The following is a 26582-nucleotide window of genomic DNA, read 5'->3' as shown; positions in this document are numbered from 1 at the left end:
TGCAGCAGGATTGAGACTTACATGACGATCACTCCCCCGTCGGAGTAGTAAAAATCTTGTCCTGCTTTCCTCATGTATCTGCCGATTCTTGCAGCGTCGACGTCCCTCCTTGTGGGCACAGCCTATGGCTATGGCTCCCCTGGGGCATGCTCGGGTGCGTGCAACATCCACGACCCAGCTTTGATCAGGCGCGAGTCAGATGGCACGTATTTTCGCTTTTCGACAGGAAATAAAATCTCCTATGCGTCTGCTTCCTCTATCGAGGGCCCCTGGACAGCGATCGGGTCTGTCTTGCCGGATGGTTCGTCGATCGATCTCGACGGAAACAACGATCTCTGGGTAGGTGATCTGCGGGAAATCATACTATATTAAGTGTTCAATATAGTTCTGACATTGTGCTCTCCATAGGCTCCGGATGTCCAGCTCGTAGACGGCGTTTACTATGCATACTATTCAGTCTCGACGTTTGGTTCCCAGAACTCCGCGATCGGTGTCGCAAGCTCCGACACCATGGACCTCAATACATGGACCGACCTTGGATCAACGGGTGTCCGGTCTGACTCCTCAAAGGCGTACAATGCCATTGACGGCAATCTCTTCAACGACGGCGGAAACTTGTTGATGAACTTTGGGTCATTCTGGGGTGGCCTCTACCAAGCACCCATGAACTCCCCCTCGGCCGTTGCCTCCGCGTCCTACCAAATTGCATACGAGCCGGCCGGCGACCACGCTATAGAAGCTGCATACTTGTTTAAGAACGGCGATTACTATTACCTCTTCTTTTCTGTTGGTAAATGCTGCGGGTATGATGCTTCGTTGCCAGCGGCTGGAGAAGAATATAAGATCAAGGCATGCCGCTCGTCGTCGGCGACAGGTGGTTTTGTAAGGCTTTCAACACTGACATGCAACGCTGTCCAGCTAGGCTGACAAAATACAGGTCGATGCAAATGGAGTATCCTGCACTGAGGGTGGTGGAACGATTGTCCTGGAAAGTCACGATAATGTTTACGGACCAGGTGGACAGTATGTTCTTGTTTCCCTTTATGTGTTGGTTTTAACTAATAGAACAGGGGTATTTTCGCCGACCCAAATCTCGGGCCCGTTTTATACTATCATTATGTTGACACCAACATTGGCTATGCTGATGGTCAGAAACTCTTCGGATGGAACGCCATCGATTTCTCGAGTGGTTGGCCCGTCGTCTAGGTCTCGACCTTGAATTTAGCGTGCGTATGGAGGAGCAGATGAGCGCGGTTGCTATGTGAATTGTGAAGAAGTTGTGGGAGAGAATTGCCGATACTCTGCTGCCAACTCGGTTCAGCTTTGGGAGAACTGGCGGAATTTATGGGGTTGACCAAACGTCGAAATTTAGTATTGGCGTATCAACCTGCCGATATCATATATCATCATATTTATGACGAGTAAGACAAAATTGCTATAATATAGCTGTCCAGGCACTGGGTTTTTAGGCTTTGCGCTCTCCGGCCAAATGCCACTTCGGTCTGGACTTGACCGAGCCTTCAGCTGATTACCACGGGCTGCCTTAGCTGCCACGGATAGAGTATCCATTGCTAGGCGTGGCTGAATGCAACGTTGAATGTTGTTGCAGATCCTTGCCCAGCTCCGATGAGGTTGATTATGATCCGTCGGACTGTCGGACAGGTCCGAAGGTTAATCAATGGTGCAAAGCCCGGTGAAATCCATTTGCGCCTTGTGGTGAGTGCTTGTCTGTAGTAGTCTGTACAGAGTTGGCATAGCTTGACGTGATTGACACTGGCTTACTGTGGAGAGTACGCCACAACGCTGGCTTACTCCCGGCTCTGGTCCAATCTAAGCCTGACAACAATATTTCTCAAATGCCACTGCCCCGAGGCCCTTCACAATGTTTGCCCGTGCCCCTGGAGCCAACAGCTGGCGGAAAAAAAAAATCATTAAAGAAAATTTGCATACCGCTCTCCAATTATCACAAGTGTGACCACCACGACTCATGAGTCGTGACTCGAGGCTCAAATACCATAAGGCTGGACCTGACGAGTCGTCGATATCCCATGCCTGAAATTCGAGCAAACCCCGCAAGGCGGTTTGAAGAGACATATTCGATTGAGATTCACTGAATCTACGGCCGCTTCAACACTGCTCATTTCTCTTCTGTGCCACTGTCATGTCCTGTGATATTGTCCTGCGAATAACTCGGCTGCTAGGTAGTAGGGACTCTGGACGGTGTAAATTTGGATCGTCGCGTCCTCGCCAAAGAACCTATGCCAATAATGGATATGTGTGCTAATAAACCCTCGACCTTTGGGTCGCTCAGTGATCAAGCCATCGATGGATTTTCATTCTATCGTTTCAGGTATAAATTTCCGCTAAATCGTCCAGCTAAACCGCTCCAACGGGGCTGCGAGGTCTTGGCACAGGCGGGAATTGATATTGATGTTGATTGTTGAGAGAATATACGAAGCCACCACGGGTAGGCATTGTCTATTTCGTAGTGGGAGAGGCTAGGGAACCGTTGTTGGGGCCGTGTATGGCGTTGGGGGCGAGCTGAGAATTTGGGGCACAGGGCATCCGACATCGTGTCGGTTGTTGGCGGGTGAACCCAGATTGTCCCAAGGCGTTGATTCGCGATTATTGCCAGCTCTTGGGAAGAGGTTGACACCTAGATTGTCAAAAGATGGAACAGCTGAGACTATGGAGGATTAACAGCGTTGGCTTGATTAGACTCAGTAACACCCAAAAAGGAAGGAACCACCCGTGACTCGCACGTGATGCAGACTTGACACAACTAACATAACTACTCCTACAATTACCAACTAGATATTGGTCCTTTTTCTACGTGGAAGAGATAGTGTTGCTTATTATTTATTTCATATTTCGTGGAGGTATCAATGGTACTAAAGCAAACAAATAGGCTCCAAACCATCACATATCATAGTATCACATGGCATGTCCTGATCTTAGAACATTATTTCGTGCCGGGCAGATTGTGGCTGTATGATTAGTGTTAGCCAATCTCCCTTTATATTCTCATCGAGCAAGGAAAAATACCCAGTAGTTTCGTGGAACTTGTCCTTGACCTTGTCGGTGATCTTCTTGTTGGGACCCTTCATCTTCTCGGCATCATAGTGCTCACCACCGACTCTTTGCTCGGCTTGATTGAGGCCTGTTATCATGTTAGCTAGACTGTTGTTCAATGTGGGATGTGTCTACTGTAGTACCCTTGTCAAGGTAATCTGCCTGGCCGCCGCCGCCGCCGCCACCAGTGTGCCCTCCTCCCTTGGCTTGGTTCATAAGGTTGGCGCCGGCCTTTCCGAAGTTGCTACTCATTTTGATGGTGATTTCTCTTAAACAATAAGACTGAGAATGCTTTGTTTAATGTGTTCCTGGCCCTGAGAAACAGACGGCTCTTATAGAACTGTGCTGGGCGGGTTAGTCATCCGCACCAGGTGCTCTGACGCAAGAGCCATAGTTGAGTTCAGCAATGACGTCAACCATCATCATCGAGACACCATATGCTTTGATGATTTGCTCGAACACGGGCTCGTCCCAGAGTTCTGCCTGGTTCGACCAGGAGAAGTTCCCATGATTGATCGGATCTGCAGGTCAAGCATTGGGAAGGCGAACAACTGGAGTTCCAAGGTTGAAGTTTCAAGGCTGGCGTCGCACAGAAGTCCGGTATCAGCGTGGGAGTGTTACTGACTCAGGCACACACAGTGGCTCTCCAGGGCCCAGGGCCACAGGTGCAGGTTCGATAATGTTCTCTGCAGTCTGCACGATCTGCCTTATAGGGTTGTTTAGTGCTGACGAGGTCTGGCACGACCGCGAAATACGTAGTGCGGAGTAGAAAATGGGGTTGACCACTTGAGAGCCGGAGCTCGTCAGCACTAAACAACCCTATAAGGCAATCATGGATAATCTGAGAAAAGCCATCATCAACACGAGGAGAAGAGCGTTGATTGTTGAATAGAAAGAAATCCGGAGATAGTGACTGGGCTGTGCGGAGCCGGCGTCGGAGCCGGAGCCTGCGACCGTGGTGGCCCGGCAAGTTCCTGGAGATGCAACTGACTCTTGAGGTATGGCTGTGTTGGCCCTTGAGAGTGGTTACTATTATTGTATTCCATCGTAAATTTTTGTAAACTTCTGTCGTAAATTTTTGTGAAGATGCAGAACTGCAGAGTGTAGACGCCTCGCAGGGCTCTCAAGTGGAGAATACTCAACAATTCAAATCTAGCGGTGACGGCCAACCAACACGTTGATTTACTGCGCCCTCTGGATAATCAGGCTCTGATTAACATGAACAGATCATCCAGGGACCGTCGCTCATAGGTGGTTTCCGGCATCCTTCCCATATGGGTCCTAAGGGACCGCTACTTTAGTCTCAACTTTTGTCAAGAGGCGGTTTCAGCCCCGTCCATGTGTCAGGCCCATCCCTGGACCATGAACTCGTGCCTCTTATGCTCCCAATTGACTTTCTCTGAGACAAGCCTGCTCCTGACAATGGGATTGTTTTCACGCACACCGAATCGGCTGGCCAACAAAGTATATCCTGCCTCATCGGCTTAGCGTCTCTGGAGGAGCATGAAATATGAAATATGAAATATGAATAAACCGACGAAGCGGGTCGAATCAGCCCCCAAACTCCCCTGGCGCTAGTTCCAGCGCCCAGACTTTTAGGGCGACAACCATGGGCCATTTCTGGGCATCCATGGGGGATCGTGAGGCGCTGGGGCGGGCTTTGCTGGTGATTTGCACTGCAATTTCCTTAGCTGGGCTTGGAGACACCACTGCCACTCCAGAGAGGGTCCCATTGAGCCGCACAGGCTGATTCGCTCGAGCCTGCTCAGCCTGGAAATGAATCTCTGAAAAGACCTCACTTTTCTCCTATATAAAGAGCCCCAGGCCACCGCGTCCATTCCTCCACCTCAAATCCAATTCACATTCAAACCAGTCTCTCAACATCTCGATATATCTCTTCCCCCTCACTTTTCTTCGTCAAACCATCCGAACTACCATCAAAATGCGTTTCTTCATCCCTCTCGCCCTCCTTGCCACCTCTGCGATGGCCGCCGACAAGACTGCTGAAGACTACATTCAGGAACTTATTCCCGAATGTGTGCAAAGCTGCTACACGGATTTCTTCAAATCTGCTACTGGATGTGATTCTCTCTCCGATAACGACTGTGTTTGTGGAAGCATCGACAAATTGATGTCATTCAACGACGAAGATGCCTTGAAGAAGGTCGAGTCGTGCGTCAAAGAGAATGCTTCCAAGTGTAGCAAGGAAGACGGGGAGAAACTTGCAAACCTTCAGAGTAGCTTTACCGAAGCCGCATCCAACTTTCAATCTGCTTGCCCTGACACTGGTATGCTGCCCCCCGTCTCTTGTTGAGAAAGAGTGAGCTAACTGACGAAACTCCAGGTGCTGCTTCTGCCATGTCTCCCTCCAACGTCCTCATGGGTGTCGGTGCCGGCGCCATGATGTTTGTCGCTGCCATCTAAGTTGAAACATGATTTCAAACATCGCGTGGGGGGTGATGTCTTGCAGGATTTTTCATTGAGCTTTTTGATACCTAATTTGTATTTTGCCATGGCCTTTGCAAGGCACAGTACATACTGCATACTGCAATACTGCATATAATTCCCTAATTTTGTTCTTTTCTTCGAATAGACTATGTTTATAGTTGAGAAACAAAAAGTCCTTTTTTTTAATATATTTTTTACATGCAACTAAGACCAGTGAAATAAAATCTGGGGTTGTTCGCGATACGCCAATCCTTCCCAGAGAGCTGAAATATGACTGCAACCCCCACAGAAAAGACGCAATTCCATCTTACCTTCCACAGCCCCCCAAGCTCCTCGAACTTCATCCTCTGCTTCCCTCCATTAGTGACCAAAATCCCTGCAATAAACACCTACCCAGTATGTCCGTCAACACCGAGTCCAGTTCCTTTACAGCTATTCCCATCCTCGACTACTCCCAATCCACATCCCGAGACACGAAACCCGACTTCCTCGCCGATCTCCGCAACGCGCTGGTCAATGTGGGGTTTTTCTACCTCGTGAACGCGCCCATCGCGTCGGAGATCAGACAAGATCTCGTGCAAAAATGCAAGACACTGTTTGATCTGCCGCTGGAGAAGAAACTCGAGATCGAAATGGTCAATAGCCGGCATTTCCTCGGCTACTCGCGACTGGGGGCCGAGATTACGGCAAGGAAACAGGATTATCGTGAGCAGTTTGATGTGCGTTTCTTAACTACCTTTTGGGTGCTTACTGTGTGGAAATATGGGTTCGATTGACTGAGCTGATCTGGTTTGGTCTTGTAGTTTGCGACGGAGTTACCTGAACCTGGTCCGGCGGAGCCGCTGTATAGGAATATTCGGGGCCCGAATCAGGTATGTATCTCAACCCGGGCTGAGCCTCCTTTTGATATGTTATATCTTATGGCAAAATTTAGTGGCCAGACGAAAATGCAATCCCAGGCTTCCGCCACTCTGTTGAGGCGTATCTCGCTGAATTAAGCCCAGTAGCAGACAACTTCCAGATCCTGATTGCGGAGGCCCTGGACCTGGATCCAGCAGCCTTGAAACAATTTTTCGACGATCCAGTCCAGCAGAAGATGAAACTGATCAAGTATCCCCCGCCTCCCAGCGACGCCGAGTCCCAGGGCGTCGGGGCCCATAAAGATTCGGAGTTCTTGACATTTCTGCTACAAGCAACTCCCCACCATGGCCTCGAAGTGCAGAACAAGGCCGGGGACTGGATTTCTGCTCCACCAATGGATGGTTCGCTCGTTGTTAATATCGGGCGTGCCTTGGAAGCGATCACAGGGGGTGTTTGTACGGCAACGACACATAGAGTAAATCTTGCGCCATCGAACTATGTGGATGCCCATGGTACGCCGCTGGGACCGCGGTTTTCTATCCCGGTTTTCCAGGGAATGAGCTTAGATCTATCGGTTGAGGATATCGCTTTGGAATTTCCCGCCCATATCAAGAAGCTTGTAGGCGATGAAAAGGCACGGTCGGACGCCGAGGCCACCTTTAATAAGATATTTAGCGGTCGCACGGGCGAAGGAACGCTCATCCACCGGATCATAAGTCACCAGGACGTGGGCCGGAGATGGTACCCCGAGCTCCTGGCGCAAGCGCTCGGGGAGTATGAGAAGAAAGGGCCCGGTTCGACTTCGGATTCTTCACGGAAGTGAGCGGGAATCAAAGGGTCAACAAATTATAAGGGACCGAAATCAACTTGAAACGCTTGGTGCCCACCACCACTATAAATTCCAGGCTTGGCTGAGCACGAATATGCCGGGCTTGTATGGTGATTTTTCCAACAATGGCAGCTCATGCGTGGACCGCCTCATCATATTTAAGTATCAGACTCACCCCGAAACGATTTGAAAGTCGAAACAAAAGACCCACCACCACCGTTACGAATCAAAATTAAAGCCACCATGGGTAGATCTCTTTGGGTCATCGCGGCTTTCCTTCGTGCGATTCTCGCAGCAGACATCTATGTCTCGCCAGACGGCTCGGACGATGCCGCAGGCACAGTCGACGCACCATTCCAGTCCATCCAATTCGCCGTCGACGAAGCAACAAACGGTTCAACCATCTATTTGCGCGCCGGGACATACACACCGACAACTAATATCCAGATTTCGAAGAGCGGCACGTCGTCCGCGCCGTTTGTTTTGCGGGCGTATGAAGGAGAGGCGGTTATCATTGATGGCGAGGAGCTACCTGGGTAGGGTTTCATCAACCATTATACACGACGAGTACGCCGTTGGGTAGCTAACGACGCATGCAGAACCCCCGCCGAGGTAGACGGATCCCTCGATAACGCAGACCGGGGTATCTTGCACATCCAGGATGCTGAGTACTGGGAGTTCTATGACCTGGAGCTGATCAATGGGCCGTATGGTGTTTATGCGCGCGATGCGTCGAACAACCACTATGAACGCATTGTTACGCGGGATAACTATGAGACGGGTACGCGATGCAAAGCCCAATTTTTGCTTGCAGGGCCGAATACTAATTGATAACAGGCTTCCAACTCGAGGGAGATTCGGCGAATAATGTCGTTTTGTACCTCGATTCGTACGGTAACAGGGACCCGCGCAAGAATGGCGAGAGCGCCGATGGGTTCGCCTGTAAGGAGGGATCCGGCGAGGGTAATGTCCTCCGGGGAGCACGACTCTGGAATAACGTTGACGATGGCTTGGATCTATGGTATGCTCTGTGGACCTAATTGAAGCTTTTATATTAACAGAAATAGGGAATTCAAGTCCGCGGTGACTATCGAAGACACAATTTCCTGGGGAAACGGCTTTAACCGGTAAATCAACGCACCCGGTATTCAATAATTAGGACCTGCACCCTAACAATAAAATAGATGGGACTTTAGCCCCTTCGAAGGTGACGGCAACGGCTTCAAGCTCGGCGGCGGCGACGATGCAGACATTGGTCCCGCAAACCACGTTATAACAAACTCCATCGCCTTCGGCAACAGCCACGACGGATTCACAGATAACTCGCAGCCGGGGAACTTCGAGCTGAGCCGTAACACGGCGTGGAATAACTCTGCTATCGGGTTTAGGTTCGGCACCGCGGTGGCTACACTTACCGGGAATATTGCTGCGTCGAATGGCGAGAAGCCAACCTCACTGAGCGAGGAGCAGGTCTCGGAAGGAAACTCGTGGGATGGGGATGGGGATTGGGATGATAGTAGCTTTGTGAGTGTTGACGTTGAGTTAGTGCAGGGTCAGAGGAATGCGGACGGAACGATTGAGGGAAGTGATTTCCTTTTGCCGAGTAATGGAGACGAGATCGGGGCGACGACGGATTGGAGTGCATGAGTTCCGTCTGGCCAAGGTTGATGTTAATGCTGTGCTGGTTCAGTGCTAAGCTCCGGAGCTGGGCTAGAGACAATTGTATAACTATACTGAAGTGATAGGTAGTGCTGGAAGACTGTAAATAGAACTAGTTGGTTCCCAGCGAAATCAATGTCTCTGCTCGAAATGCCTGCTTGAGCTGCCTACAGAAACTGATGGTATTGCGATTCCCTTCGATTCCAGAGAATGGTAACACGACTCTGGACGAAAAGCCGGAGGAGGCGCTCTTCAATTGGCTCCAACTGCTGCCCCCATTCCTAAAAAGAAAATCTTCCCGACTCCAATCCTTCGAGCCAAAATAATCCATCAGATTGCACCTTGAGCATCTTCAAGACTAGCCGTTGGAAATCCCACATCAAAGATACAGAGATATATTCTCCGATAAAGATCTGACATGATCCAAATCCAGTCTCCAACAGAGTGTGAATCCTGCTGCCGAGTGTTTCAACGCCTTCAGCTGATTCGACTGACCGCAAGTCGACACTCAACACTTGACAACGCATCCCAAAGATGACCTTTGTGAAGGATCCCACTGTAAGGTTTGATTGGACCCTGCATGTTTTCGTCCCCTTTTCCGTTTTGGGTCACATAGAGCGAGCGCTGATCCTTCTCGTAAAGCAAGGTTGCACACCCCACTTGCGCCAGCAGTCAGGGACTCAGCACCAGGGGAATGAGCACTCAGCAGCCAGAGCTTGGAGGTGGCTTTCTTCGACCGGAGTTTACTCCCGCCTCCAGTGCGAGGCAATGGTAGAGATTTGGTGACTCCACAGCGTTGCCTGACAGGCAGGCAGGCAGGGACAGGTCCACGTTCAGAAAAGCTCAAGACGAGTTCCATGGGCCCACGCTTCCTCGCGCGTCCGACACGGTTGTTGTTCTTTCAGCAAGTGATGATCATTTCCCGTTCATGGCGATCTTCCTGCCGGATACGAGGCGGGTGCGTGCACGACCATGGATCTGGTGATGAGCTTTGAGCAAGGGAAACCGCGAGCCGAGAGACACTAACACAGAATTGAGTCAATTGGCTGTTTTGCACAGGGCTGACTATTCTGAGTCAGGCGAAGAGTCAAAATTCAACTCCAACGGCATGATTCCGAGGTGTTCGTTGAGATCTTCACATGTGGAGTTTGGAAGGGTGTGCTCGTTGGGAACACGAGGAAGGGCTGGGATCTGCAGAAGACGTGATATGAGCTGCAGTGCTCACGCAGGTCCTTCAGCTGAATTAGGAATCCCCAGATAGGACTGCTCATGCAGAAATGATCAGGAGCGTTGCATGTTTGTGGCTCACGTAGTCAAGACTGCAAAGCGTGCTGCTGGTCTCAGCCAAAGTCTCAAGGGGGAGGAGGCATCCCGGTCCTCTGAAAATCAGGAAGAGCCATTGGAGTTCCTTTGACAAGAAAAGACTAAATACGATCTTGGGGCCACTAGTGACTGAAGAGTCTGTCCTAGCTGCTCGCTGATTGCTCCGTTGGGCCTGGTCAAATTTCCTCTAAAAATACACCTCGTATTGCTGTACTGGAGCCGCATTCTCGACGGCCTGAGCCAACCACAACGAGGGATACAGAGAGATCGTCGCAAATTGATTGGCGGTTTGACTGGGACCCTTGTTGCATGGCACCGACGTTGATGTCCTTGGGGGAAATACAAAATGGGCGTCGACGGCCCATAGCTCGAAGCCACCACATTCTCTTTTTCCGAGTCTTCATCCGGTCCTCTCTGTTCTTTACTCTCCTTATCTCAAGTTGTCTTTCGAAGATCAGTAATCCATCATGAGTAGTAGCAGTTACTACGACGACTATCTAGACGACTATGATCTGGATAACTTTGATGTAGATGACTACCTCGATGACTACTACAGCAGCGCAGACTCCTATTATCCAACGAACACCTACGACCTGTCGGACTATTACACCACTACTGGGGGGAGCTACCCTACGTCGACCTCAAGTAGTTATGATGACTACCTAGATGACGACGACGAGGATGATTCCAGTTCTTCGGGCTCTAGCTCTGGATCTAGCTCTGGCTCTAGTTCTGGCTCTGACTCTAGCTCTGACTCGAGCTCTGACTCGAGCTCTGGCTCCTCAGGTTCCGGCTCTTCAAACTTCTCGTCGGACGACTTTGACTTGGACGATCTCCCCACCAACGGAGACCCTTCCCTTGGTGGCTCTGGTCCTGGAGGCTCTGGAGGCGGCCTGCCTAGCAGCTATGGTGCCTATGGCGCCTATGGTGGCTCCGATTTGTCCAACCAGCAGACCTCCAAGTCCTGCGTCTCTGAGATTGCCTTTAAGGAGAACGCACCCAAGGTTGACCTTGCCTTTGACGTGATCTTCCTTGTTCTCTTCCTTGCCCTTGCCGGCTTCGCGGGGTTCCGCTTACTCAAGAGCAAGCAAAAGGGCTCGGCCATTGGAAAGTGGTTCCTGTTCCCGATTTCCCTCTTCTTTGCCATTCTGTACGTATCCCATGGTCTACTCAATGGATGTAGCTAACCAAAAGCTAGGTATATACTCATTGATATGATCACCCTTATCCTGTCCCAATGCGTCATGATGAGAGGCGACAAATACCAGCAAGCACTTACCGCCGTCAAGTGGTTCGATAATCTCTCGGTATACCTACTCATTGTGCTGATCCTGCTCCCCATTTGCTTGAAGCTGCAGGGTAGCGGGTCATTTAAGACCATTACGCTGTTCGGACATGGCGCCTGGTTGGCATTGTGCGGCATCTTCCTTCTCGTCAGCCTCGCCTGCTTTTCTAAAATTCAAACTACCCTGTACAAAGACTACGACCTTCCCAAGGAGGACTTTGTCAAATCTACCAGGGGTGTCACCATGACCTACTACGTCTTCTTGTTTCTCGCTGCTCTCCTGGCAACCGCCAATATGGCCCTTGCTCTGTTCCGCCGCGCCAGCATTCGCAAGGGAGTAAGTTTCCTCAGAACTTCTCCATTCCGAAAGAACCATGCTAACAACACCTGGCAGCTACTTCTCATCAGCATCCCAGCCCTCATATTGTCCACTCTAATCCTAACCCTTGTCCTCATGGGCGGTTTCGCGGACAGGGAATACGGCAAGAAATTACGCAAGCCAGACTACTACGAAAAGTCCGATGACGCCCAAGTCTTCCTCAAGCGCTTCTTCTACGCCACTGCCTTCGTCAGCGCGCTTATCATCGCTGGCTCCCAGCTGCCAGCCGATGACTCCTCTTCACAGGCTGCACCTGTCGCCTCCCAGCCCCAGCCCCAGCCCGTAAACCAATATCCGCAACCTGTCCCTCCTATGGCCCAGCCTGTGAGCCCGTATCAACAACCCGTGTCTCCGGTCCCAACTCCACCTCCCCAGCAGCAGTATGCCCAGCAACAGTATGTAGCTGTTTCTGGCCCTGTGCCGGCACAGGCACCGGGACCGGCACCAGTCCAGTACGGAGGTCCCTCGCAGCCTGCGTAAACTGATAATCTCGTCTTTCTTTGACCCCAACCGAACCAAAACTTTCTTTTCTACTACAACCTGAGTCGACCGTACCCTCTATCGAGGCAATTCCTTTTACTGATATCTTCACCTCGCTGAGTTTCTTTTTACTTCTACTCCCTCGTGAGGCTTTTGGCCTTTCGAGTGCTACCAGTTATTTATACCCTGTTATTTCTTTGTCTTTGTCTATACGCTTTACCTAATTATTAAGTACGAGTACATATTATTTGTTGATAGTTCTCACCAACGTTAACGTTACTGAAAAGGCATAAAATATTAGTCCTGACTAAGGTCAGACAGTCAAACCGTGCATACCATATTAAGTAGGTACCAGTAACCAGGGTCAACCTGAAGCCAGCATCGAACCAGCTCTACTAAATTGAGTTAATATATACACTGATCCGCCTAGGCCCTGTAGATGCAAAGAACCTGGGAAACAACGACTGGCCACCTGCAACGCGTCGTACCTTCCCTATTGATTAAACTCAGAGATCAGAGAATGAAGAAGGAACAACTGGACAGGCACCCGGGCAACGACTTGCGCCTACTATATTCGCTAGGCATATAGTTACAGAATGAGGAAGGTGCGGCCTCCTGATATGGAAGGAACAGCTACACCTCGCACCTGCCCTACTCGTTATGATGCACAGGTCACAGAATGAGGAAGCCATGGCCCTCTCAGATCAACTGGAACTACTCGATCCCCGCTAGCACCTGCCTTCAATTGCACAAGCTAACTTGGATAACATTCGTAATATCTCTACACAGTATCCTATTGGCTGGAGATTGGGAGCGCTGGAATATGTAACTAGACATTGGCTTTATATACTATCAAAGCCTCGTCAGCGACGAAAGACCACACGCGTAGCCCAAGTAGCCTTAGGTACAGCCCATAGCCGAGAAACGGTTTATCGGGCCATAGCTTATTTGCAGATAAGGGTGCCGCTGTTCTGCGGTGACGAGGGTCCACAGTGTAGATCGCCGCAGCAGGGTTTGGTGCTGCCGGCACAGGCATCTCCCCCTAAGTTTATAGTGTCAGTATGAGTGGTTGTGGACGTGGATGTGAATGGCAATGGAAGGAAGCGCTGGGTAGACAGGGCTTAAATGAATATGACACACCATTGAGGCAGTCGTCGGCTGCTGTTGCGAAGGTTGCTGCAAGTGTCATGAGGAGGAGGCTGAGGAGCTTCATGGTGGGTTTGATTGTGGTTGTGGTTTTGGTTGTGGTAGGAAGGAGGGCGGGTTGTATGTTGGTCTTGGAAATATTGAGATAGAAGAATCATCAGCCTGCCTATCCCGTTTATATATGTACTCTCAGCAGCACATCGTCGCCCGGTATCGGTGGCGTATCCCGCGCTGATCCGCGTGTTGGGCCTATTGACAGTGGGATTGGACTTGAGTTTGGCCCCCAGGATCAAGTTGGGAACAGGATTGCAGGAGTTGGATGCTGAGCTGTCCACGCCTCCACGGTGGATAGACTGGATCAGATAAGATCACAGACTCAACCACCGACACCGGACGGTCCACCGTAGATCAGATTAGATCTTCATCTACCCTAAAATAAACGAGAACATGCCACGGTTGGGGGAATTCTTTGCGGAATGTACGATGTCTTTGTTCCATTATTGCCAGCCAGGTATAATTCTCATGAAGGGCGGAGTGAGGGAGAATGTTCAATTTTCCAAGCCAATTGTTAGTTTACCTATTCTGGAATAGGTGAAGCTATAGAAGCCTAGGCCATATAATGCTTTATTTCGACTGTGGTAGGAGTCAACATCTTCAATTCGTCTCATTTCTTAGGACCTCGTTTATTTCGCATACCACTTGAATATTACCCTGTAAGACATACCTTAATATGTAGGCTGGATGAAGCTCTAGGAGGCTCCATTGCAGGTTGTATGGTAACACTGTGACAGACGGTAAATGGACGGATTTCCCTTTTCGGAAGACGAGAAACCCGCTTAGTCAGATTTAAATGCCAAGAGAACACCCCTCACACTTTTCCCAGCGACAATATTACATCTGATATACCCCAGCAATCCTTCATCACGCAATCGCTCCTCCGTCAGAACCCGCCATGGCAAACAACCCGGGATCCTCCGAGACCATGAAACCCATGGTCTACTACGACGTGGAAATGCGCGACCCATCCAGCTGCTGCGCCGTAAACCCATGGAAGAGCCGACTGGCACTGAACTTCAAAGCAATCCCGCATTCCACCAAATGGATTCCGCTGCCGGAAATCCCCAAAGTGCGACGCGACGAGCTTGGCGTGCCGCCGTGTCGCAAGTTCGCGGACGGGAGCGACTACTATACCCTCCCGGTCCTTGTTGATCCTAACACGGGCGACAAGGTTGGGGATTCGTTGGATATTGCTATCTACCTGCAGAAGAAGTATCCGGGCTCAGGCGCGGGAGATCTCTTTCCGTCTCAGAAATTGGATTATTCTGTTAACCAGGATCTTCCGCTCCTTGTTCCTCTGTCGGATGATAGGCATAAGGGTGATGAGTATGCGGAGTACTCCCACTTCAACACGCACATTGATGCGGCGTTTACTGCCCACGTCGGGATCATGGCCTATACTATGCCCTTTCACCCGGACAGTGCCGAACCAAGCAAGGCCGAGTTTGTGAAGCGCGCTGGTGTATCGTCTTGGGATGACTTTGAGGTCAAGGGCGAGGCGCGACAGAAGACGATGGACTCGTTCCGTGATATGTTGGGTGACCTTGCGAAGCTATTCACGAAGGATACCAGTGGGCCTTTTATCCTGGGTACTCGGGCTACCTATGCGGATTTGATTGTCGGTGGGTGGTTGCATATGTCGCGTGCGACTCTGCCTGGCAGTGAGTGGGAGGAGGTTAGAGGGTGGCATGGGGGTGTCTTTGGGTGTTTGTATGATGCGCTGGAAAAGTATGCGGATGTAAAATAGATGATGTTTTTGGAAGATGTGGAACTACGTCTAGAAATCGCCAACGCGATCATGACCCGCCACTGAAAGCTGCATGGCTGACAGTCAGGTCAGCACTGCACTAATGTGCTATCTCTCACCGAGTTACAAAAAGATTAATATGACTGTTGAAAGCAGATAACTCAACGCGACTTGAAATGTTGGGATATATGACGTTGTCCTGAGAGATCTGAAACCATCTGCGTCATCGAACTAGACTGAGGTTGACAGCGTAGATGATATATATCTTAGTACAGACGGATTATATTTTTCCACCATCTGGGCTAGTCCCTCGCCTTGATGATATCACCAGCTGGATGGACCCTGGCAAGTCTCAGATTTGTTCCTGCACCAAGCCACACAAGTAAAGCTACCGACTACGATATAATCCCACGCTGGATTCCTTGAAATCACTTGAGATAGCACTTGAACCAGCTCCCGTATGCAGGAAGGTCGTAATGGGATGGATGCCAGCTAAGCAGATTTTGAGACGTTCTGCTGCCGTGACGAGGCTGCAGGTTCCAACAGCCAACAGACCTACATAGTCAGATGCCCTTGCGAGCTCCACAGATCGTCACTCTTCTCGAGGCGAGATATAGATGGATGATCAGCAGCGGCTGGCTTACTCTACCAGAGACACGATGAATCCGAAGTAATCCCTCGAATCGGAGAGAAACCCGTAACTGGCCCTGCCAGATGCACGGACTCGAGTATGATACTTGTCCATACCGTAAACGTAGACTACATTAACAGTATTGTACATAGTTAATCAAGTCAGAGGTGTAAGACACGGCGATAAAGAATTGTCCACCATACGAGTCCTCCTAATACACCGCGAGTGTAGTGGTTCCTGTTCTCGTTAGCCGACTACTCTTAATACTAGATACCCGCAACAACCCGCATTTAATATATATCCCGAGGGCAAGACCAAGAGATCCGAAGCGCATGCGTATCTTTTACCGGAAGCGTAAAAGGATTGTATGATGACTTGGACATGAATCGTCCGGATGGAGTCGGTGAGGCGGCGAGGCCTGGTTTTCCGGAAGCCCGGACCACAGTATGGACTATGGAGTATCAACTGCTAGGATCCATGCTTGTAGTGTAGTTAGAGGACGATGGAGACCGGAAGCCTGAAGATACTCCGCTCATTTCGATCGGCCTCCACGGATGCCGGTATCATTATCGGCCGTAGATTCGTAGTATGAGAGATCACTTCGTAACTTCGTATCTGAGATACAGTACTATACTTCGTCTCGAGTTCCAGAGCCCAGAACTGTGCGCTGACTGCTGAAGAGTCTCAGGTAAAGGCCATGGCGCCGCTCGGAATTAAGGTAGGGTTTGGCCTGGTGACGTTGGAGGTGACGAGTAAGTGCAATAACAGAACGCTTAGCATGGAGTTGGATGGACTCGGTTCTGGACTCAGTTCTGGACCGATATGGGGATGATAGCAACATGCCGGGATGTTATTTGCTGCTTTGGAGGCTCCTTGTTTGAGGTTGATTGAGCTAGCCGCCAACAGGAACAGGCCAATATACTCTAGACAAGACCCTAATTGCACAGCCACGATGAGTGCCCACAACCGGCCCATCCGCCTGTCAGGGTCCTCGTTCTGCAGTTTGCGCTCGTAAACTTGTTGTACGTAGTTTATATTTCATGACTTGACTATCTAGAAAGACTCGCCGTGTCGAATTAGAATAGATGGCCGATAATAAATACCGATGATCGCGATGATCCCTCGCTCTGCAGATACAGAAGATACAGAATTTTTCCACGAGACAGCGCCAACAGCCGACCCCGGACAAGTTCAAATGAGAGACGAGACTGGAGTCGCCAGGATGCATCCCTCGGTGTTTTCCCACATGCGGCAGCAGTATCAGATAACAACCCGAGCATCCCTCGGTGGTATATCCCGAAACGGAGACGAAAACGACCATCAGAAACTAAGGTTGACCCTGCCAAGAACTAGTGGCGTATGAAAGTGAGACTCCTCTCTGGAGCCGTGCTGAGAGACTCCTCTTAGGGTTTTGCGCTCTTCCAAGCTTTTCCGGGGCGCCGGCCAAGCCATTGCAGGGGAGCTGTGGCAGTTTGACAGTTCGGCTTGCGAGTGCACGAATCAGGCCAGGATATATGACTCGTGGCCTGCTGGATTCCGCTGCTGATCGGTTTCAACGGGATTAATTCGGGAAAACATTGAAACTTGCCAAGAAGAGGTTAGGCGGTTGACTCCCTGGACCTGCGTTGACGGCGGGAAGAGGATGGGGGTATAAAAGACTCTTCGACGCCTTCGACTGTTGGACTTGAACTGCAGAGCATCCAAAAAAACAAAATAAAATCGTTGATCTGGTATCATCGGCATAATCACATTCCTTCGTTTTCGCTTCATTCTTTCCACCGGTCCTCATTACTACTACCACTGTACAATATGTTTATCAAGCAGGTTTTGGCTCTGTCCCTGGCGACCAGCGTGCTGGCCACGCACGGCGCTCGCTCGCACTCCTCGCGCTTTACCAGGCTCGACAGGCGCGCCGACTCCTTCCCCCTCCCTGAGTCGAAGGGGAGCGAGACCTTTGACGAGCCGTACGTCATCTCCGGCAACCAGACCTACGATGGTGGCATGAAGACCTTCGGCCGCGGCGTTTCCTGCTCGGAAGGCGAGGGTGGCGACGAGGACGCCGTCTTCTCTGTTGAAGACGGTGGTACTCTGAAGAACGCCATCATTGGAACTGACCAGATCGAGGGTGTTTACTGCCAGGGCTCCTGCACCATTGAGAACGTCTGGTGGGAGGCTGTCTGCGAGGGTATGTCGTTCCCCGTGAATAAATATATGATTGAGCTAAGCTAACGTTATCTACAGACGCCCTCTCCCTCAAGACTGGTGACGGTCCCTTCACCGTCATCGGCGGTGGTGCCCAGGGCGCCGAGGACAAGGTTATCCAGCACAACGGCGGCGGCACCGTCAGCATCTCCGGCTTCACTGCGTACAACTTCGGCAAGCTGTACCGCTCCTGCGGAAACTGCGACGAGATGTACGAGCGTCACGTCACCATCGAGGGCGTCACTGCTGTCGGCGGAACCAGCACCCTCGTCGGAATCAACAGCAACATGGGCGACACTGCCACCATCAAGAGCGACACCTGTGTTTCCGACACCGAGACTATCTGCACCGAGTACGAGGGTGTTACCGATGGCTCTGAGGTAAGCATGATCCTTGATAAGAGTCGTTTCTTTCATGCAGAAGCTAACGAACAAATACAGCCGGAGGAGATCAGCACCGGAGCTAGCGATGCTTGCCAGTACTCCGACCCCCTCCCCGCGTGCTAGATTTTGGGTGCCAGACAATTTCCTGTGGCTGTGTGCGGCGAACTAGCCCAGCCCTGCTAGGTAGACAATGGACCATTTGATGCTCGAGTGATGCGCGTGTAGCCCTAACAGGAGACAAGATTCCACATGTCTATGTGCATATAACGTGGATGTAGTACTACTTCAGCATAAGAGAGTGATGGAGATATGTGCTTCACAAGATAACAAGATACGTAGAGATATATTCCTAGTCTAGTATGCAGATATCCCGAACGGCAGAGCCGCTGGGCCCGCAACAGGCACAGCAGAATGCCTCAAAACAGGCCCTCGCCCGGAAAAACTAACGTTCTGATCCCTCCCAGCTACAGAATGTCCCTTAACTAACATGAAGGTGGCCCATAATGATCCACACTAGTTATCAGCATCCTCAACACCACGGCAGCAAGTCCAGCACTGGTCCTAATCAGTATAATGTTTATGGTAGCAGAATGAAAACCTGGATGTGGGAGAAGTGTAACTACTTACTCCAGAACGCTGGTGCGAAAACTAAAATATATTTCTATATTAGTATATTTCAAAGACAATGTAACACAAGAGATAGTATAAAATTAATATAAAGGATATGACATACCCAACCTTCCGGACATTCGGTCCTTTCGGGGAAGCAGACCCCCCAACAGATCTCTTGTTGAGGAGTAGGACTGGCGGCTGCGAGGGCAACAAAGCCCGTAAATGCGACAGTGAGAAGCTGAGCGTATTGCATATTGTTTGATCGAGACTGGTAACTGATGGTGGATGTATCTAGGATCGGTGGAGGGGTTGTCTGGCCGGTATTTATACCTTGACGACTGACGCCGGAATTATCATCTTACAGGTCTCAAAGCATGGAACAGGATCGGCATTCCTCCCAGACGCTAGGGGCAGCCCGAGCCAGGCAATGGACATATCGAGAAGCAAGGAGTACCGTATGAGATTGGCGCCCAAGACCATTCCTGGTGCGAGTTCTCTCAATCGCCCCTCGCAGGTCAACCCGTAGCCGGGGAGGATGGTAGAGCCCGCTCGAGGAAGAGCATACTGTGATATGCACAATCTGCGCACTCCTTCCAGTACCCAGGCCCAGATGCATGAATGTAAATGTAAGGGTATAAACCTGCGGCTCGTCCCCGCCTTGTAGAGAATATCGGAGGGAATGAAGCAGAAGTTCCCCGTGTAGACAGGAACTCGATGCAAGGTCCTCGTTGAACGACCATGTGTTACTATATCAAGTTGCGCATGCGTGTAGCTGTTCGCGGACAGATAATTTGAGGGCAAGTAACTTCCGATATTCAGTGCTCCTGCAGCAGGGCGGATTCTTTCGTCAGTTGTAGCTTAGTATGCAGCTCAGCCTGCTAGGAGCGTGATGGAAAACAGCAGAAAACCAGCCAGGTTGTACAGGATGAACTCATGAGGGCACTGGTGATTGGGGACAAGGCCTTGCAGAAGCAATTGTAGGGCTAATGGGGCTTCACTAGGCAAGCTAACTGGAGCAATCCGCAATAAGCAATGTCATATTTTACTATCACGCACATTGCAGGATCGGCAAGGTGGTGTTAGAGAGTCGCCGGCCTTGCATGGGGTTTACTTGATGAACGACGGTGGAAATACATGCGTCATTGCATGTAGATGTTTAAGGACTCGGACTGATAATGAGTGATATTCTTTCCAACTAGTAAGACAATAGATGCCAGACTATCTCATCTCAACGCTCTCGATCCTCCTCTCGATCCTCCTCTCGATCCTCCTCTGGATCCTCCAACTAGACCCATCAGCTGAAATGACATACTGCGTGACTATGCCTAAGAGGACGACGGAGTGCAGCAAGTCCAGCACTGCAACCGAGTCAGTCTCAACTGTATACCATTGTATACAAACGGGGATTCGCGAGGGATATACTCACTCCATTTTGATTCTTCGGGTACTATACGCACACTGTTAATACCACAGGACAACTAATGTATAAAGAAGATGGAAACATACCGAAGGAGCCTCGCACTCGTGCTCCTCAGCCCAGCAGATCAAAAGACATTGCTCGCCGGCCTCCGCAGGAGAAGCGACAGCGAAGCTGGCAAAGGCCGCAGTGGCAACTGCGAAAAGGAAAGAAAGATGCATTTGAGAAACTGAGGTTAGGATTAACTTTGCAGTGAGTTTGTCGTGATTGATGGGTGAGATGGTGAGATCTGGGAGTCAGTTGGGGCTATTTATACCCAACCCGCAACTCTTTGAGATCAATATTACGAGCGCCGAGACAGCATGAGACGACATGAAGCCGGATCGTGTTTGCGACCGTGGCCCGTCGGAATTTGGTTGTTGACGCTGATTCAACGAGCTATACGAGGTGCCCAGCGACCAGGAATGTTATGATATCACCCGGCGGACTGAGCGAGAGGCAGTCCAATTGAGAGGGTATACCGCTGCTTCATGCAGGCTCCGGTGTCTGGGAATGTCTCAGCCAGGCATATTTTCCATTGCACGCCTGGCTTGCAGTCGAGTGAGGTCGGATCTTCCGCCGGTCGATCCTGATGCCAAGCGGGAATACGAATTCTGCAGGCGAATGGCGAATCTGGGGTACTGGAGCCTCGTGTTCGTGGGTCAATGCATGCAGCGATCAAGGGGTGACTGTCATTAAATTATTGTCATGAAGTCGTGAACTCCAAGTGAAGCCCTAATTGCTCGAAGTTCTGCAGGAATGAAGTGTGGGGATCACTCCAAAGTTGTGGTCGATCCGTCACTGAACCAGTTACTGAGCCAGTTACTGAACCAGTCATGGACCAGTTAGTTCGCTGCTAGCAGACTCTGGTTCCTGTGTCGCTGACATCACTCCAGGGTCTGATCTCACATTATTGGGCTCTCGTGATGTCACATTCCCCATGTCGTGACTGTTGACGACGACGCGTGGAGACTATCAGCGAGCCAACTGGCCAGTGAATGGATTGGGAAATGAGATAAAATTGAAATGAGTCCCTGATCGCCGCTGTCGCTGTCGTCGCAATCGCTGTCGCTGTCGCTATCGCTGCTTGTCTCAGATCCTTCTCCTTGGCTCTTCCATCAACTACGAAGCGTACGCGATAGCCACCATGAAGACCGAGGGATGGACTCGGATTCTACACACCCTGGCCCTGATTTCCCGTCATGTTGGAGAGGAGGCCATCGAGCGTGTCTCCACGCCGGTCAACCTGACAGTTCTGCCCGATGGAGGGAATCAATCGAGCCCGCATTTGTGGGGGATTATGTTTGAGGTACCTTGAACTTCCACGAGTTTTCTCTGAAAAAGAAAATAGTTATAGGCAGCTGACATGCATAGGAAATGGACCATTCAGGTTCGTCTAGACATTTATAGTGACGCCGACCGTATAAGGTCATTCTAACAGATAATACCAGGCGACGGCGGAATCCACGGCAATCTCCTGCAGAACAACGGCTTCCAGGGCTCAGACACCGGTCTGACAGGATACAAGTCCATTGGCAACACGCACATCTCCGAGTCCGACACCCCCCTGAGCGACGCGATCACATCGACCCTCGCGGTATCCGTGCGCAGCGACGCGACCGGCTTCGTCGGATTCGCAAACACAGGGTACAAGGGCGTGCCTGTGCTCAACGCGACTTACTCAAGCACTTTCTGGATGAAGGGCGAGTACTCGGGCACGGTGATGCTGCGGCTGGTCAATTCCGAGGATGGGACTGTGTACGCGAGCCATAATGTCACGGTGGACAAGTCGAGGCAGAAGTTCGAGGAGTACCATGCTACCTTTGAGGCGGATGCGTCGCCTGTCGGTGATAACGAGTGGCAGCTGCTGGTTGATTCGGAGAAGGCAAAGGGGCATATCTTGAGGTTTGGCCTTGTGCAGCTGTTCCCGCCGACTTGGAATGATAGGTGGGTACCCTTTTGAATGGTCTCTGGATGTTTGTTGTATTGGGGCTAATTGTTTAGGGCGAATGGCTTGAGAGCGGATCTCATACAGCCTGTTTACGATCTTCAGCCGAAGTTTCTGCGCTTCCCTGGGGGGAATAACATGTAGGGCCTCTCTTTTTAGGTATACAGTGCAGCGCTAATTGAACAGAGAGGGAATCGACGTTGACAGCCGGTGGAAATGGAATGAGACTATCGGGCCAGTAGTCAATCGACCAGGACGAGACAGTGAGTTATCCATGGATATCGAAGTGCGTAGCTGACACCACAGCCCCCTGGCACTATCCCAACACGGACGCCCTTGGTAAGTCGACCTCCATCTTGGAAGACTGGCTCTAACGTCACAGGCCTGGACGAATACCTCTGGTGGTGCGAAGACATGAACATGACCGCCGTCCTCACCGTCTGGGACGGCAAGTCCTACGACGAAATCCTCTCCGGAGCCGACCTGCACCCGTTCCTGGATGACATTCTAGACGAGCTGGAGGTATGCATTCACCCTTAATAACCGATCTCGTCTAATGAAACATATAGTACCTCCTCGGCCCAAGCAACAGCACGTACGGCTCCCTACGCTCCAAAAACGGCCGCGAGGAGCCCTGGCCCGTGCAGTATATCGAAATCGGCAACGAGGACGACTACACCGGCGGCTGCGACACGTACCCTGACCGACTAACCCAGATCTACAACACAATCCACGACGCATACCCACACCTCACCTTAATCGTCGACAACATGGACCCCAACTGTCTCCCCGCAGAACCGCTGCCCGATGTCATGTACGACTACCACTACTACCGCCAGCCGGACACACTCGTGGATATGTTCAATTACTGGGATAACCAGCCGCGCGACCAGCCTGTGATTGTGGGGGAGTTTGGGTGCAGGAATTATACGGATCCCGATGGGCTGTTTTGGACGTTTGTGAAGGGGAGTTGCTCTGAGGCGGTGCATATGATTGGGATGGAGAGGAATAGTGATGCCGTCCTGATGGCGGCTTATGCGCCCTTGTTGCAGCATTTTGGGTATATGCAGTGGTCGGTACGTACTCCCTTCTTACCTTCTTCACCTTCTTCACCTTCACCTTCAATATCTGTTTTGATACTGACGTGACTAGCCAACCCTCTTCGGCTTCGACTCGTCCCCCAACTCCCTAGTTCTCTCGACCTCATACTACGTGCAGAAGATGTTCGCCACAAACCACGGAACAAAAACGCACCCGATCAAATCCGACTCCGACTTCGGGCCTATCTACTGGGTTGCCTCCAGCAATGACACGCACTACCAGATCAAGCTCGCCAACTACAACCCCGAGAACCATACGGTGAATGTGCAGGTTCCCGGCGCGAAGAAGGAGACGGGCTCGCTGGAGATGCTGGCGGGCGAGGAGAACGCGAGTAATCAGCCGCATAGTATTGTTGTTACGCCGACGGTGCATGAGATTAGGAATGGCTCGGAGGGGTTTACGGTGCAGATGCCCCCGTATGGAGTGGCGGTTTTGGTTGTTTCTTAGTTTGGTTTGTTACAGTACCCCGTATTAGTACCCCTGAGCATTTGAACGTTTGCATGTCTCAGAATAGATAGACGAGCATGATGTATCTAATTGACAATGTATGACTCTAACAAGTAACGCACGCTGACAACACCTAGAGAATGAAGGAAAGAAAACGCACTATCTAATAATACCACGCATGCTCATCATAACAAGGCATCGGAGTCGGCTCGTCCACAGAAACTAGCAAATCCTGCCCTACATACATTACATCCTCATCCTCATCGTCCTCTAAACGAGGACCAGGGCCAGGGCCAGGACCAGGACCAGCTCCCGGCCCAAACCCCGTAAAAACGCCTCCAAATTGATGAAACGCGTACCACGCACACCGAATCTCACGCGTCGAATCAAACATTGTACATGCGAACCGCAACCCAAAGTACTTCCGCATCATGTACTCCGTAAAGAAGCCTATCGGGGGCGGGGTCTTCCGAATCGGGTCGCCGTAGCAGTTTGGGAGGCTAGATGCGTCGTGTACTTTTTTGAGGTAGTTGTGCATGTTGGAGAAGGAGAGATACTGCGATGTGGTGGCTGTGGAGACGGACTTGCTGCTGAGAGGCGCTAGGAGGGGTGTCGCGAATGCGGATGTGGTAATGCATTTACACTGGCATTGGCCTTGGCGGATGGTTATATTCATGGGTGTGAATGAGCCGAAGAGGAATGCGGTTGTGGAGGGGGGTTTGATAGCGTCGTCGACGGGCTCCATTGGTGTATCGCCTGGTAGAGAGATGAGTAGTCGGATGTCGTCGTCGATTAAATTGAGGAAGTGGAGGGTTTGTTGGAAGAGGGTGTTTGCGTGGGCCGTGTCGAGCGATTGGAGGTTCTTTGCTTTGCTGCCGAAGATGCAGTGAAGACACTGAGATAGATCTTCAGTTGGTTGTGGAGGGGTGACAGGCCCTAAATCCTGAGACTGCTTTTTGCTCTCGCCCACGAACAGTTCCTCGAGTGGCTTGAATGCTGATTCCCAGTTTGCGTATGCCTGGCTGTCGTAGAGTGGGATCGTGGAGAGATACCGTTGTTCATCCTCCGTAAACCATTCCGGATACTCACGGTCACTTTGCACGGCTATGCCCTCGAGAATTGAGAGGAGGGAAGAAAGAAATCCAGCCGGCCTTTTCTCAGAAACAAGCGGCGCGTAGTATGCACGACAGAGAACCGCCCCTGCAGCGAGATAGCGATAGACAGCCCGGTGATAGTTTTCTCGCCAGACCTGCCATGTGCGAGGGGTCCAGGCAAGACTGTCAAAGTACCACTTGTCCGGTAGAAATTCTTTTCTTTTCCCGAGTGGGGAGCGCGTCTTGTCTTCAAGATACTGTGCTAGATGGGCAAATTCAAGGGCGTGCTTCACCTCGTTGATGCAGGGCTTCGCAGTGTCGCCGCTAAGTTCCGAGACAGGAAATGGGTCTGGAGGGAGTTGACCGTTGAGAAAGTAATCTGTAGCTATTCTTGTTGCGCGGACCTGGAAGGTTTTAGTAGGTATTTAAGAAGGTCCCGAGGTTGAACGTACTGCGATAAGGGCGTCGCTGAAGCTGACCATGGCTCTCTGGCTCACGTTCCAAAGAATGGCGCGTTGGTTGCATATCCAAGTATTATGCAGTCTCTTAGATGTTAGAACAAGGCTTCGTAACTGGGAAAAGGTGTCGCAGTTCTGGAGGACGAGGGCGAGTAGCTCCTCTGGTAGGTTGTCGAGCGTGCTCATTGCGAACCACTAAATCTAGCTTATTTTGCAAAGTAGAGAGAAAAGTCAATCGCGATTTGGCTATTGAATGTCCTGGTATTGTTAGCTTGAACAGTGAATTGTTGAAGCTTCACATACCTGGCGGTCTTGGATCACCGTCCCGCGCGTCAAAGTATAGAATGGCGTTACTCAATGGCCTAGGAGGAGGATCTGGTATCTATCGCCAACACACAGAGAGAGCGAGAATTATGAACCTAATATAAGGATTCTCGTGTTATATTGCTAGAGTGAAAGAAACATGACGCGGGGAGCTGGGTATCTTTTGGAGGGGAGCTACAGCCCCAAGGTCCCCGTCGGTGATGCCACCAGGGTTCTTGACGCGGTTGCGACATTGTCTTTATAGGGAAAGAATGGAATATCAGCGGGGGATGCGCAGTAAGGAATAAAATATTGAGTGCCTCAGCAGTGGGACTGTTATTTGCTTCGTTCTTTGCTTCGTTCATTGCATTTTTGTTCACTATACCCACCCCTCTATACATGGCGGGGAGGTAAGCAGACGCGAATAGGTGGGAACTAGAATCGGACAGTGACAACTGGCCCTGGGCCTCAGGCGCATAATCTTGACTCCAAATGTCACTTCTAGTGGATTGCGCCTTCACTTGCTATCTCTCCAGGATGTTGGAGACGGCTGTGCTGGAGACGGCTGTCTTGTATGGCAGTCCGACCAGGATACCAGCGGGCACTGACATCATACCGGGCCGGTTAATCGCTGCGATGAGGCGATTAAACATCAACGAAT

General features: G+C 50.9%; 12 protein-coding genes across 12 annotated transcripts; 8 read left to right on the top strand and 4 right to left on the bottom strand.

Moving 5' to 3' along the window:
* Positions 1 to 72: 72 nt before the first annotated feature.
* APUU_30198A (arabinan endo-1,5-alpha-L-arabinosidase) lies at positions 73 to 1206 on the top strand (the record flags this gene model as incomplete). The annotated part of the gene is made up of 4 exons (XM_041701265.1): positions 73 to 339; positions 409 to 882; positions 938 to 1023; positions 1071 to 1206. The coding sequence occupies 4 exons, from the start codon at positions 73 to 75 to the stop codon at positions 1204 to 1206; spliced, it is 963 nt and encodes a 320-aa protein (XP_041554167.1).
* Positions 1207 to 2962: 1756 nt separating this feature from the next.
* APUU_30197S (uncharacterized protein) lies at positions 2963 to 3324 on the bottom strand (the record flags this gene model as incomplete). The annotated part of the gene is made up of 3 exons (XM_041701264.1): positions 2963 to 2987; positions 3046 to 3160; positions 3216 to 3324. 3 exons carry the CDS (start codon positions 3322 to 3324, stop codon positions 2963 to 2965), a joined length of 249 nt encoding a protein of 82 aa, XP_041554166.1.
* A 1690-nt stretch (positions 3325 to 5014) lies between these two features.
* APUU_30196A (uncharacterized protein) lies at positions 5015 to 5496 on the top strand (the record flags this gene model as incomplete). Its single annotated transcript, XM_041701261.1, has 2 exons — positions 5015 to 5360; positions 5417 to 5496. The coding sequence occupies 2 exons, from the start codon at positions 5015 to 5017 to the stop codon at positions 5494 to 5496; spliced, it is 426 nt and encodes a 141-aa protein (XP_041554165.1).
* Positions 5497 to 5918: 422 nt separating this feature from the next.
* On the top strand, positions 5919 to 7204 carry APUU_30195A (isopenicillin N synthase family dioxygenase; the record flags this gene model as incomplete). The annotated part of the gene is made up of 3 exons (XM_041701260.1): positions 5919 to 6239; positions 6324 to 6392; positions 6455 to 7204. 3 exons carry the CDS (start codon positions 5919 to 5921, stop codon positions 7202 to 7204), a joined length of 1140 nt encoding a protein of 379 aa, XP_041554164.1.
* Positions 7205 to 7453: 249 nt separating this feature from the next.
* Positions 7454 to 8857, top strand: APUU_30194A (putative pectate lyase; the record flags this gene model as incomplete). Its single annotated transcript, XM_041701259.1, has 5 exons — positions 7454 to 7746; positions 7810 to 7991; positions 8048 to 8231; positions 8278 to 8337; positions 8395 to 8857. The coding sequence occupies 5 exons, from the start codon at positions 7454 to 7456 to the stop codon at positions 8855 to 8857; spliced, it is 1182 nt and encodes a 393-aa protein (XP_041554163.1).
* Positions 8858 to 10659: 1802 nt separating this feature from the next.
* APUU_30193A (uncharacterized protein) lies at positions 10660 to 12336 on the top strand (the record flags this gene model as incomplete). Its single annotated transcript, XM_041701258.1, has 3 exons — positions 10660 to 11342; positions 11391 to 11814; positions 11872 to 12336. 3 exons carry the CDS (start codon positions 10660 to 10662, stop codon positions 12334 to 12336), a joined length of 1572 nt encoding a protein of 523 aa, XP_041554162.1.
* A 944-nt stretch (positions 12337 to 13280) lies between these two features.
* APUU_30192S (uncharacterized protein) lies at positions 13281 to 13549 on the bottom strand (the record flags this gene model as incomplete). Its single annotated transcript, XM_041701257.1, has 2 exons — positions 13281 to 13378; positions 13477 to 13549. The coding sequence occupies 2 exons, from the start codon at positions 13547 to 13549 to the stop codon at positions 13281 to 13283; spliced, it is 171 nt and encodes a 56-aa protein (XP_041554161.1).
* An 885-nt stretch (positions 13550 to 14434) lies between these two features.
* APUU_30191A (uncharacterized protein) lies at positions 14435 to 15286 on the top strand (the record flags this gene model as incomplete). Its single annotated transcript, XM_041701256.1, has 1 exon — positions 14435 to 15286. One exon carries the CDS (start codon positions 14435 to 14437, stop codon positions 15284 to 15286), a length of 852 nt encoding a protein of 283 aa, XP_041554160.1.
* Positions 15287 to 17726: 2440 nt separating this feature from the next.
* On the top strand, positions 17727 to 18625 carry APUU_30190A (pectate lyase; the record flags this gene model as incomplete). The annotated part of the gene is made up of 3 exons (XM_041701255.1): positions 17727 to 18102; positions 18159 to 18499; positions 18560 to 18625. The coding sequence occupies 3 exons, from the start codon at positions 17727 to 17729 to the stop codon at positions 18623 to 18625; spliced, it is 783 nt and encodes a 260-aa protein (XP_041554159.1).
* A 1814-nt stretch (positions 18626 to 20439) lies between these two features.
* Positions 20440 to 20752, bottom strand: APUU_30189S (uncharacterized protein; the record flags this gene model as incomplete). The annotated part of the gene is made up of 3 exons (XM_041701254.1): positions 20440 to 20472; positions 20541 to 20561; positions 20621 to 20752. 3 exons carry the CDS (start codon positions 20750 to 20752, stop codon positions 20440 to 20442), a joined length of 186 nt encoding a protein of 61 aa, XP_041554158.1.
* Positions 20753 to 21717: 965 nt separating this feature from the next.
* On the top strand, positions 21718 to 24066 carry APUU_30188A (alpha-L-arabinofuranosidase A; the record flags this gene model as incomplete). Its single annotated transcript, XM_041701253.1, has 9 exons — positions 21718 to 21879; positions 21945 to 21960; positions 22022 to 22517; positions 22575 to 22658; positions 22705 to 22781; positions 22825 to 22857; positions 22901 to 23040; positions 23088 to 23594; positions 23671 to 24066. 9 exons carry the CDS (start codon positions 21718 to 21720, stop codon positions 24064 to 24066), a joined length of 1911 nt encoding a protein of 636 aa, XP_041554157.1.
* A 163-nt stretch (positions 24067 to 24229) lies between these two features.
* On the bottom strand, positions 24230 to 25804 carry APUU_30187S (F-box protein; the record flags this gene model as incomplete). The annotated part of the gene is made up of 2 exons (XM_041701252.1): positions 24230 to 25564; positions 25613 to 25804. 2 exons carry the CDS (start codon positions 25802 to 25804, stop codon positions 24230 to 24232), a joined length of 1527 nt encoding a protein of 508 aa, XP_041554156.1.
* Positions 25805 to 26582: the final 778 nt, after the last annotated feature.

This window comes from Aspergillus puulaauensis, chromosome 3 (genome assembly GCF_016861865.1).
Source record: "Aspergillus puulaauensis MK2 DNA, chromosome 3, nearly complete sequence".
In the NCBI taxonomy this organism is placed as follows: domain Eukaryota; kingdom Fungi; phylum Ascomycota; class Eurotiomycetes; order Eurotiales; family Aspergillaceae; genus Aspergillus; species Aspergillus puulaauensis.
Note: the sequence above shows the minus strand (reverse complement) of the source record. Positions and strands in the feature narration are given on the sequence as shown.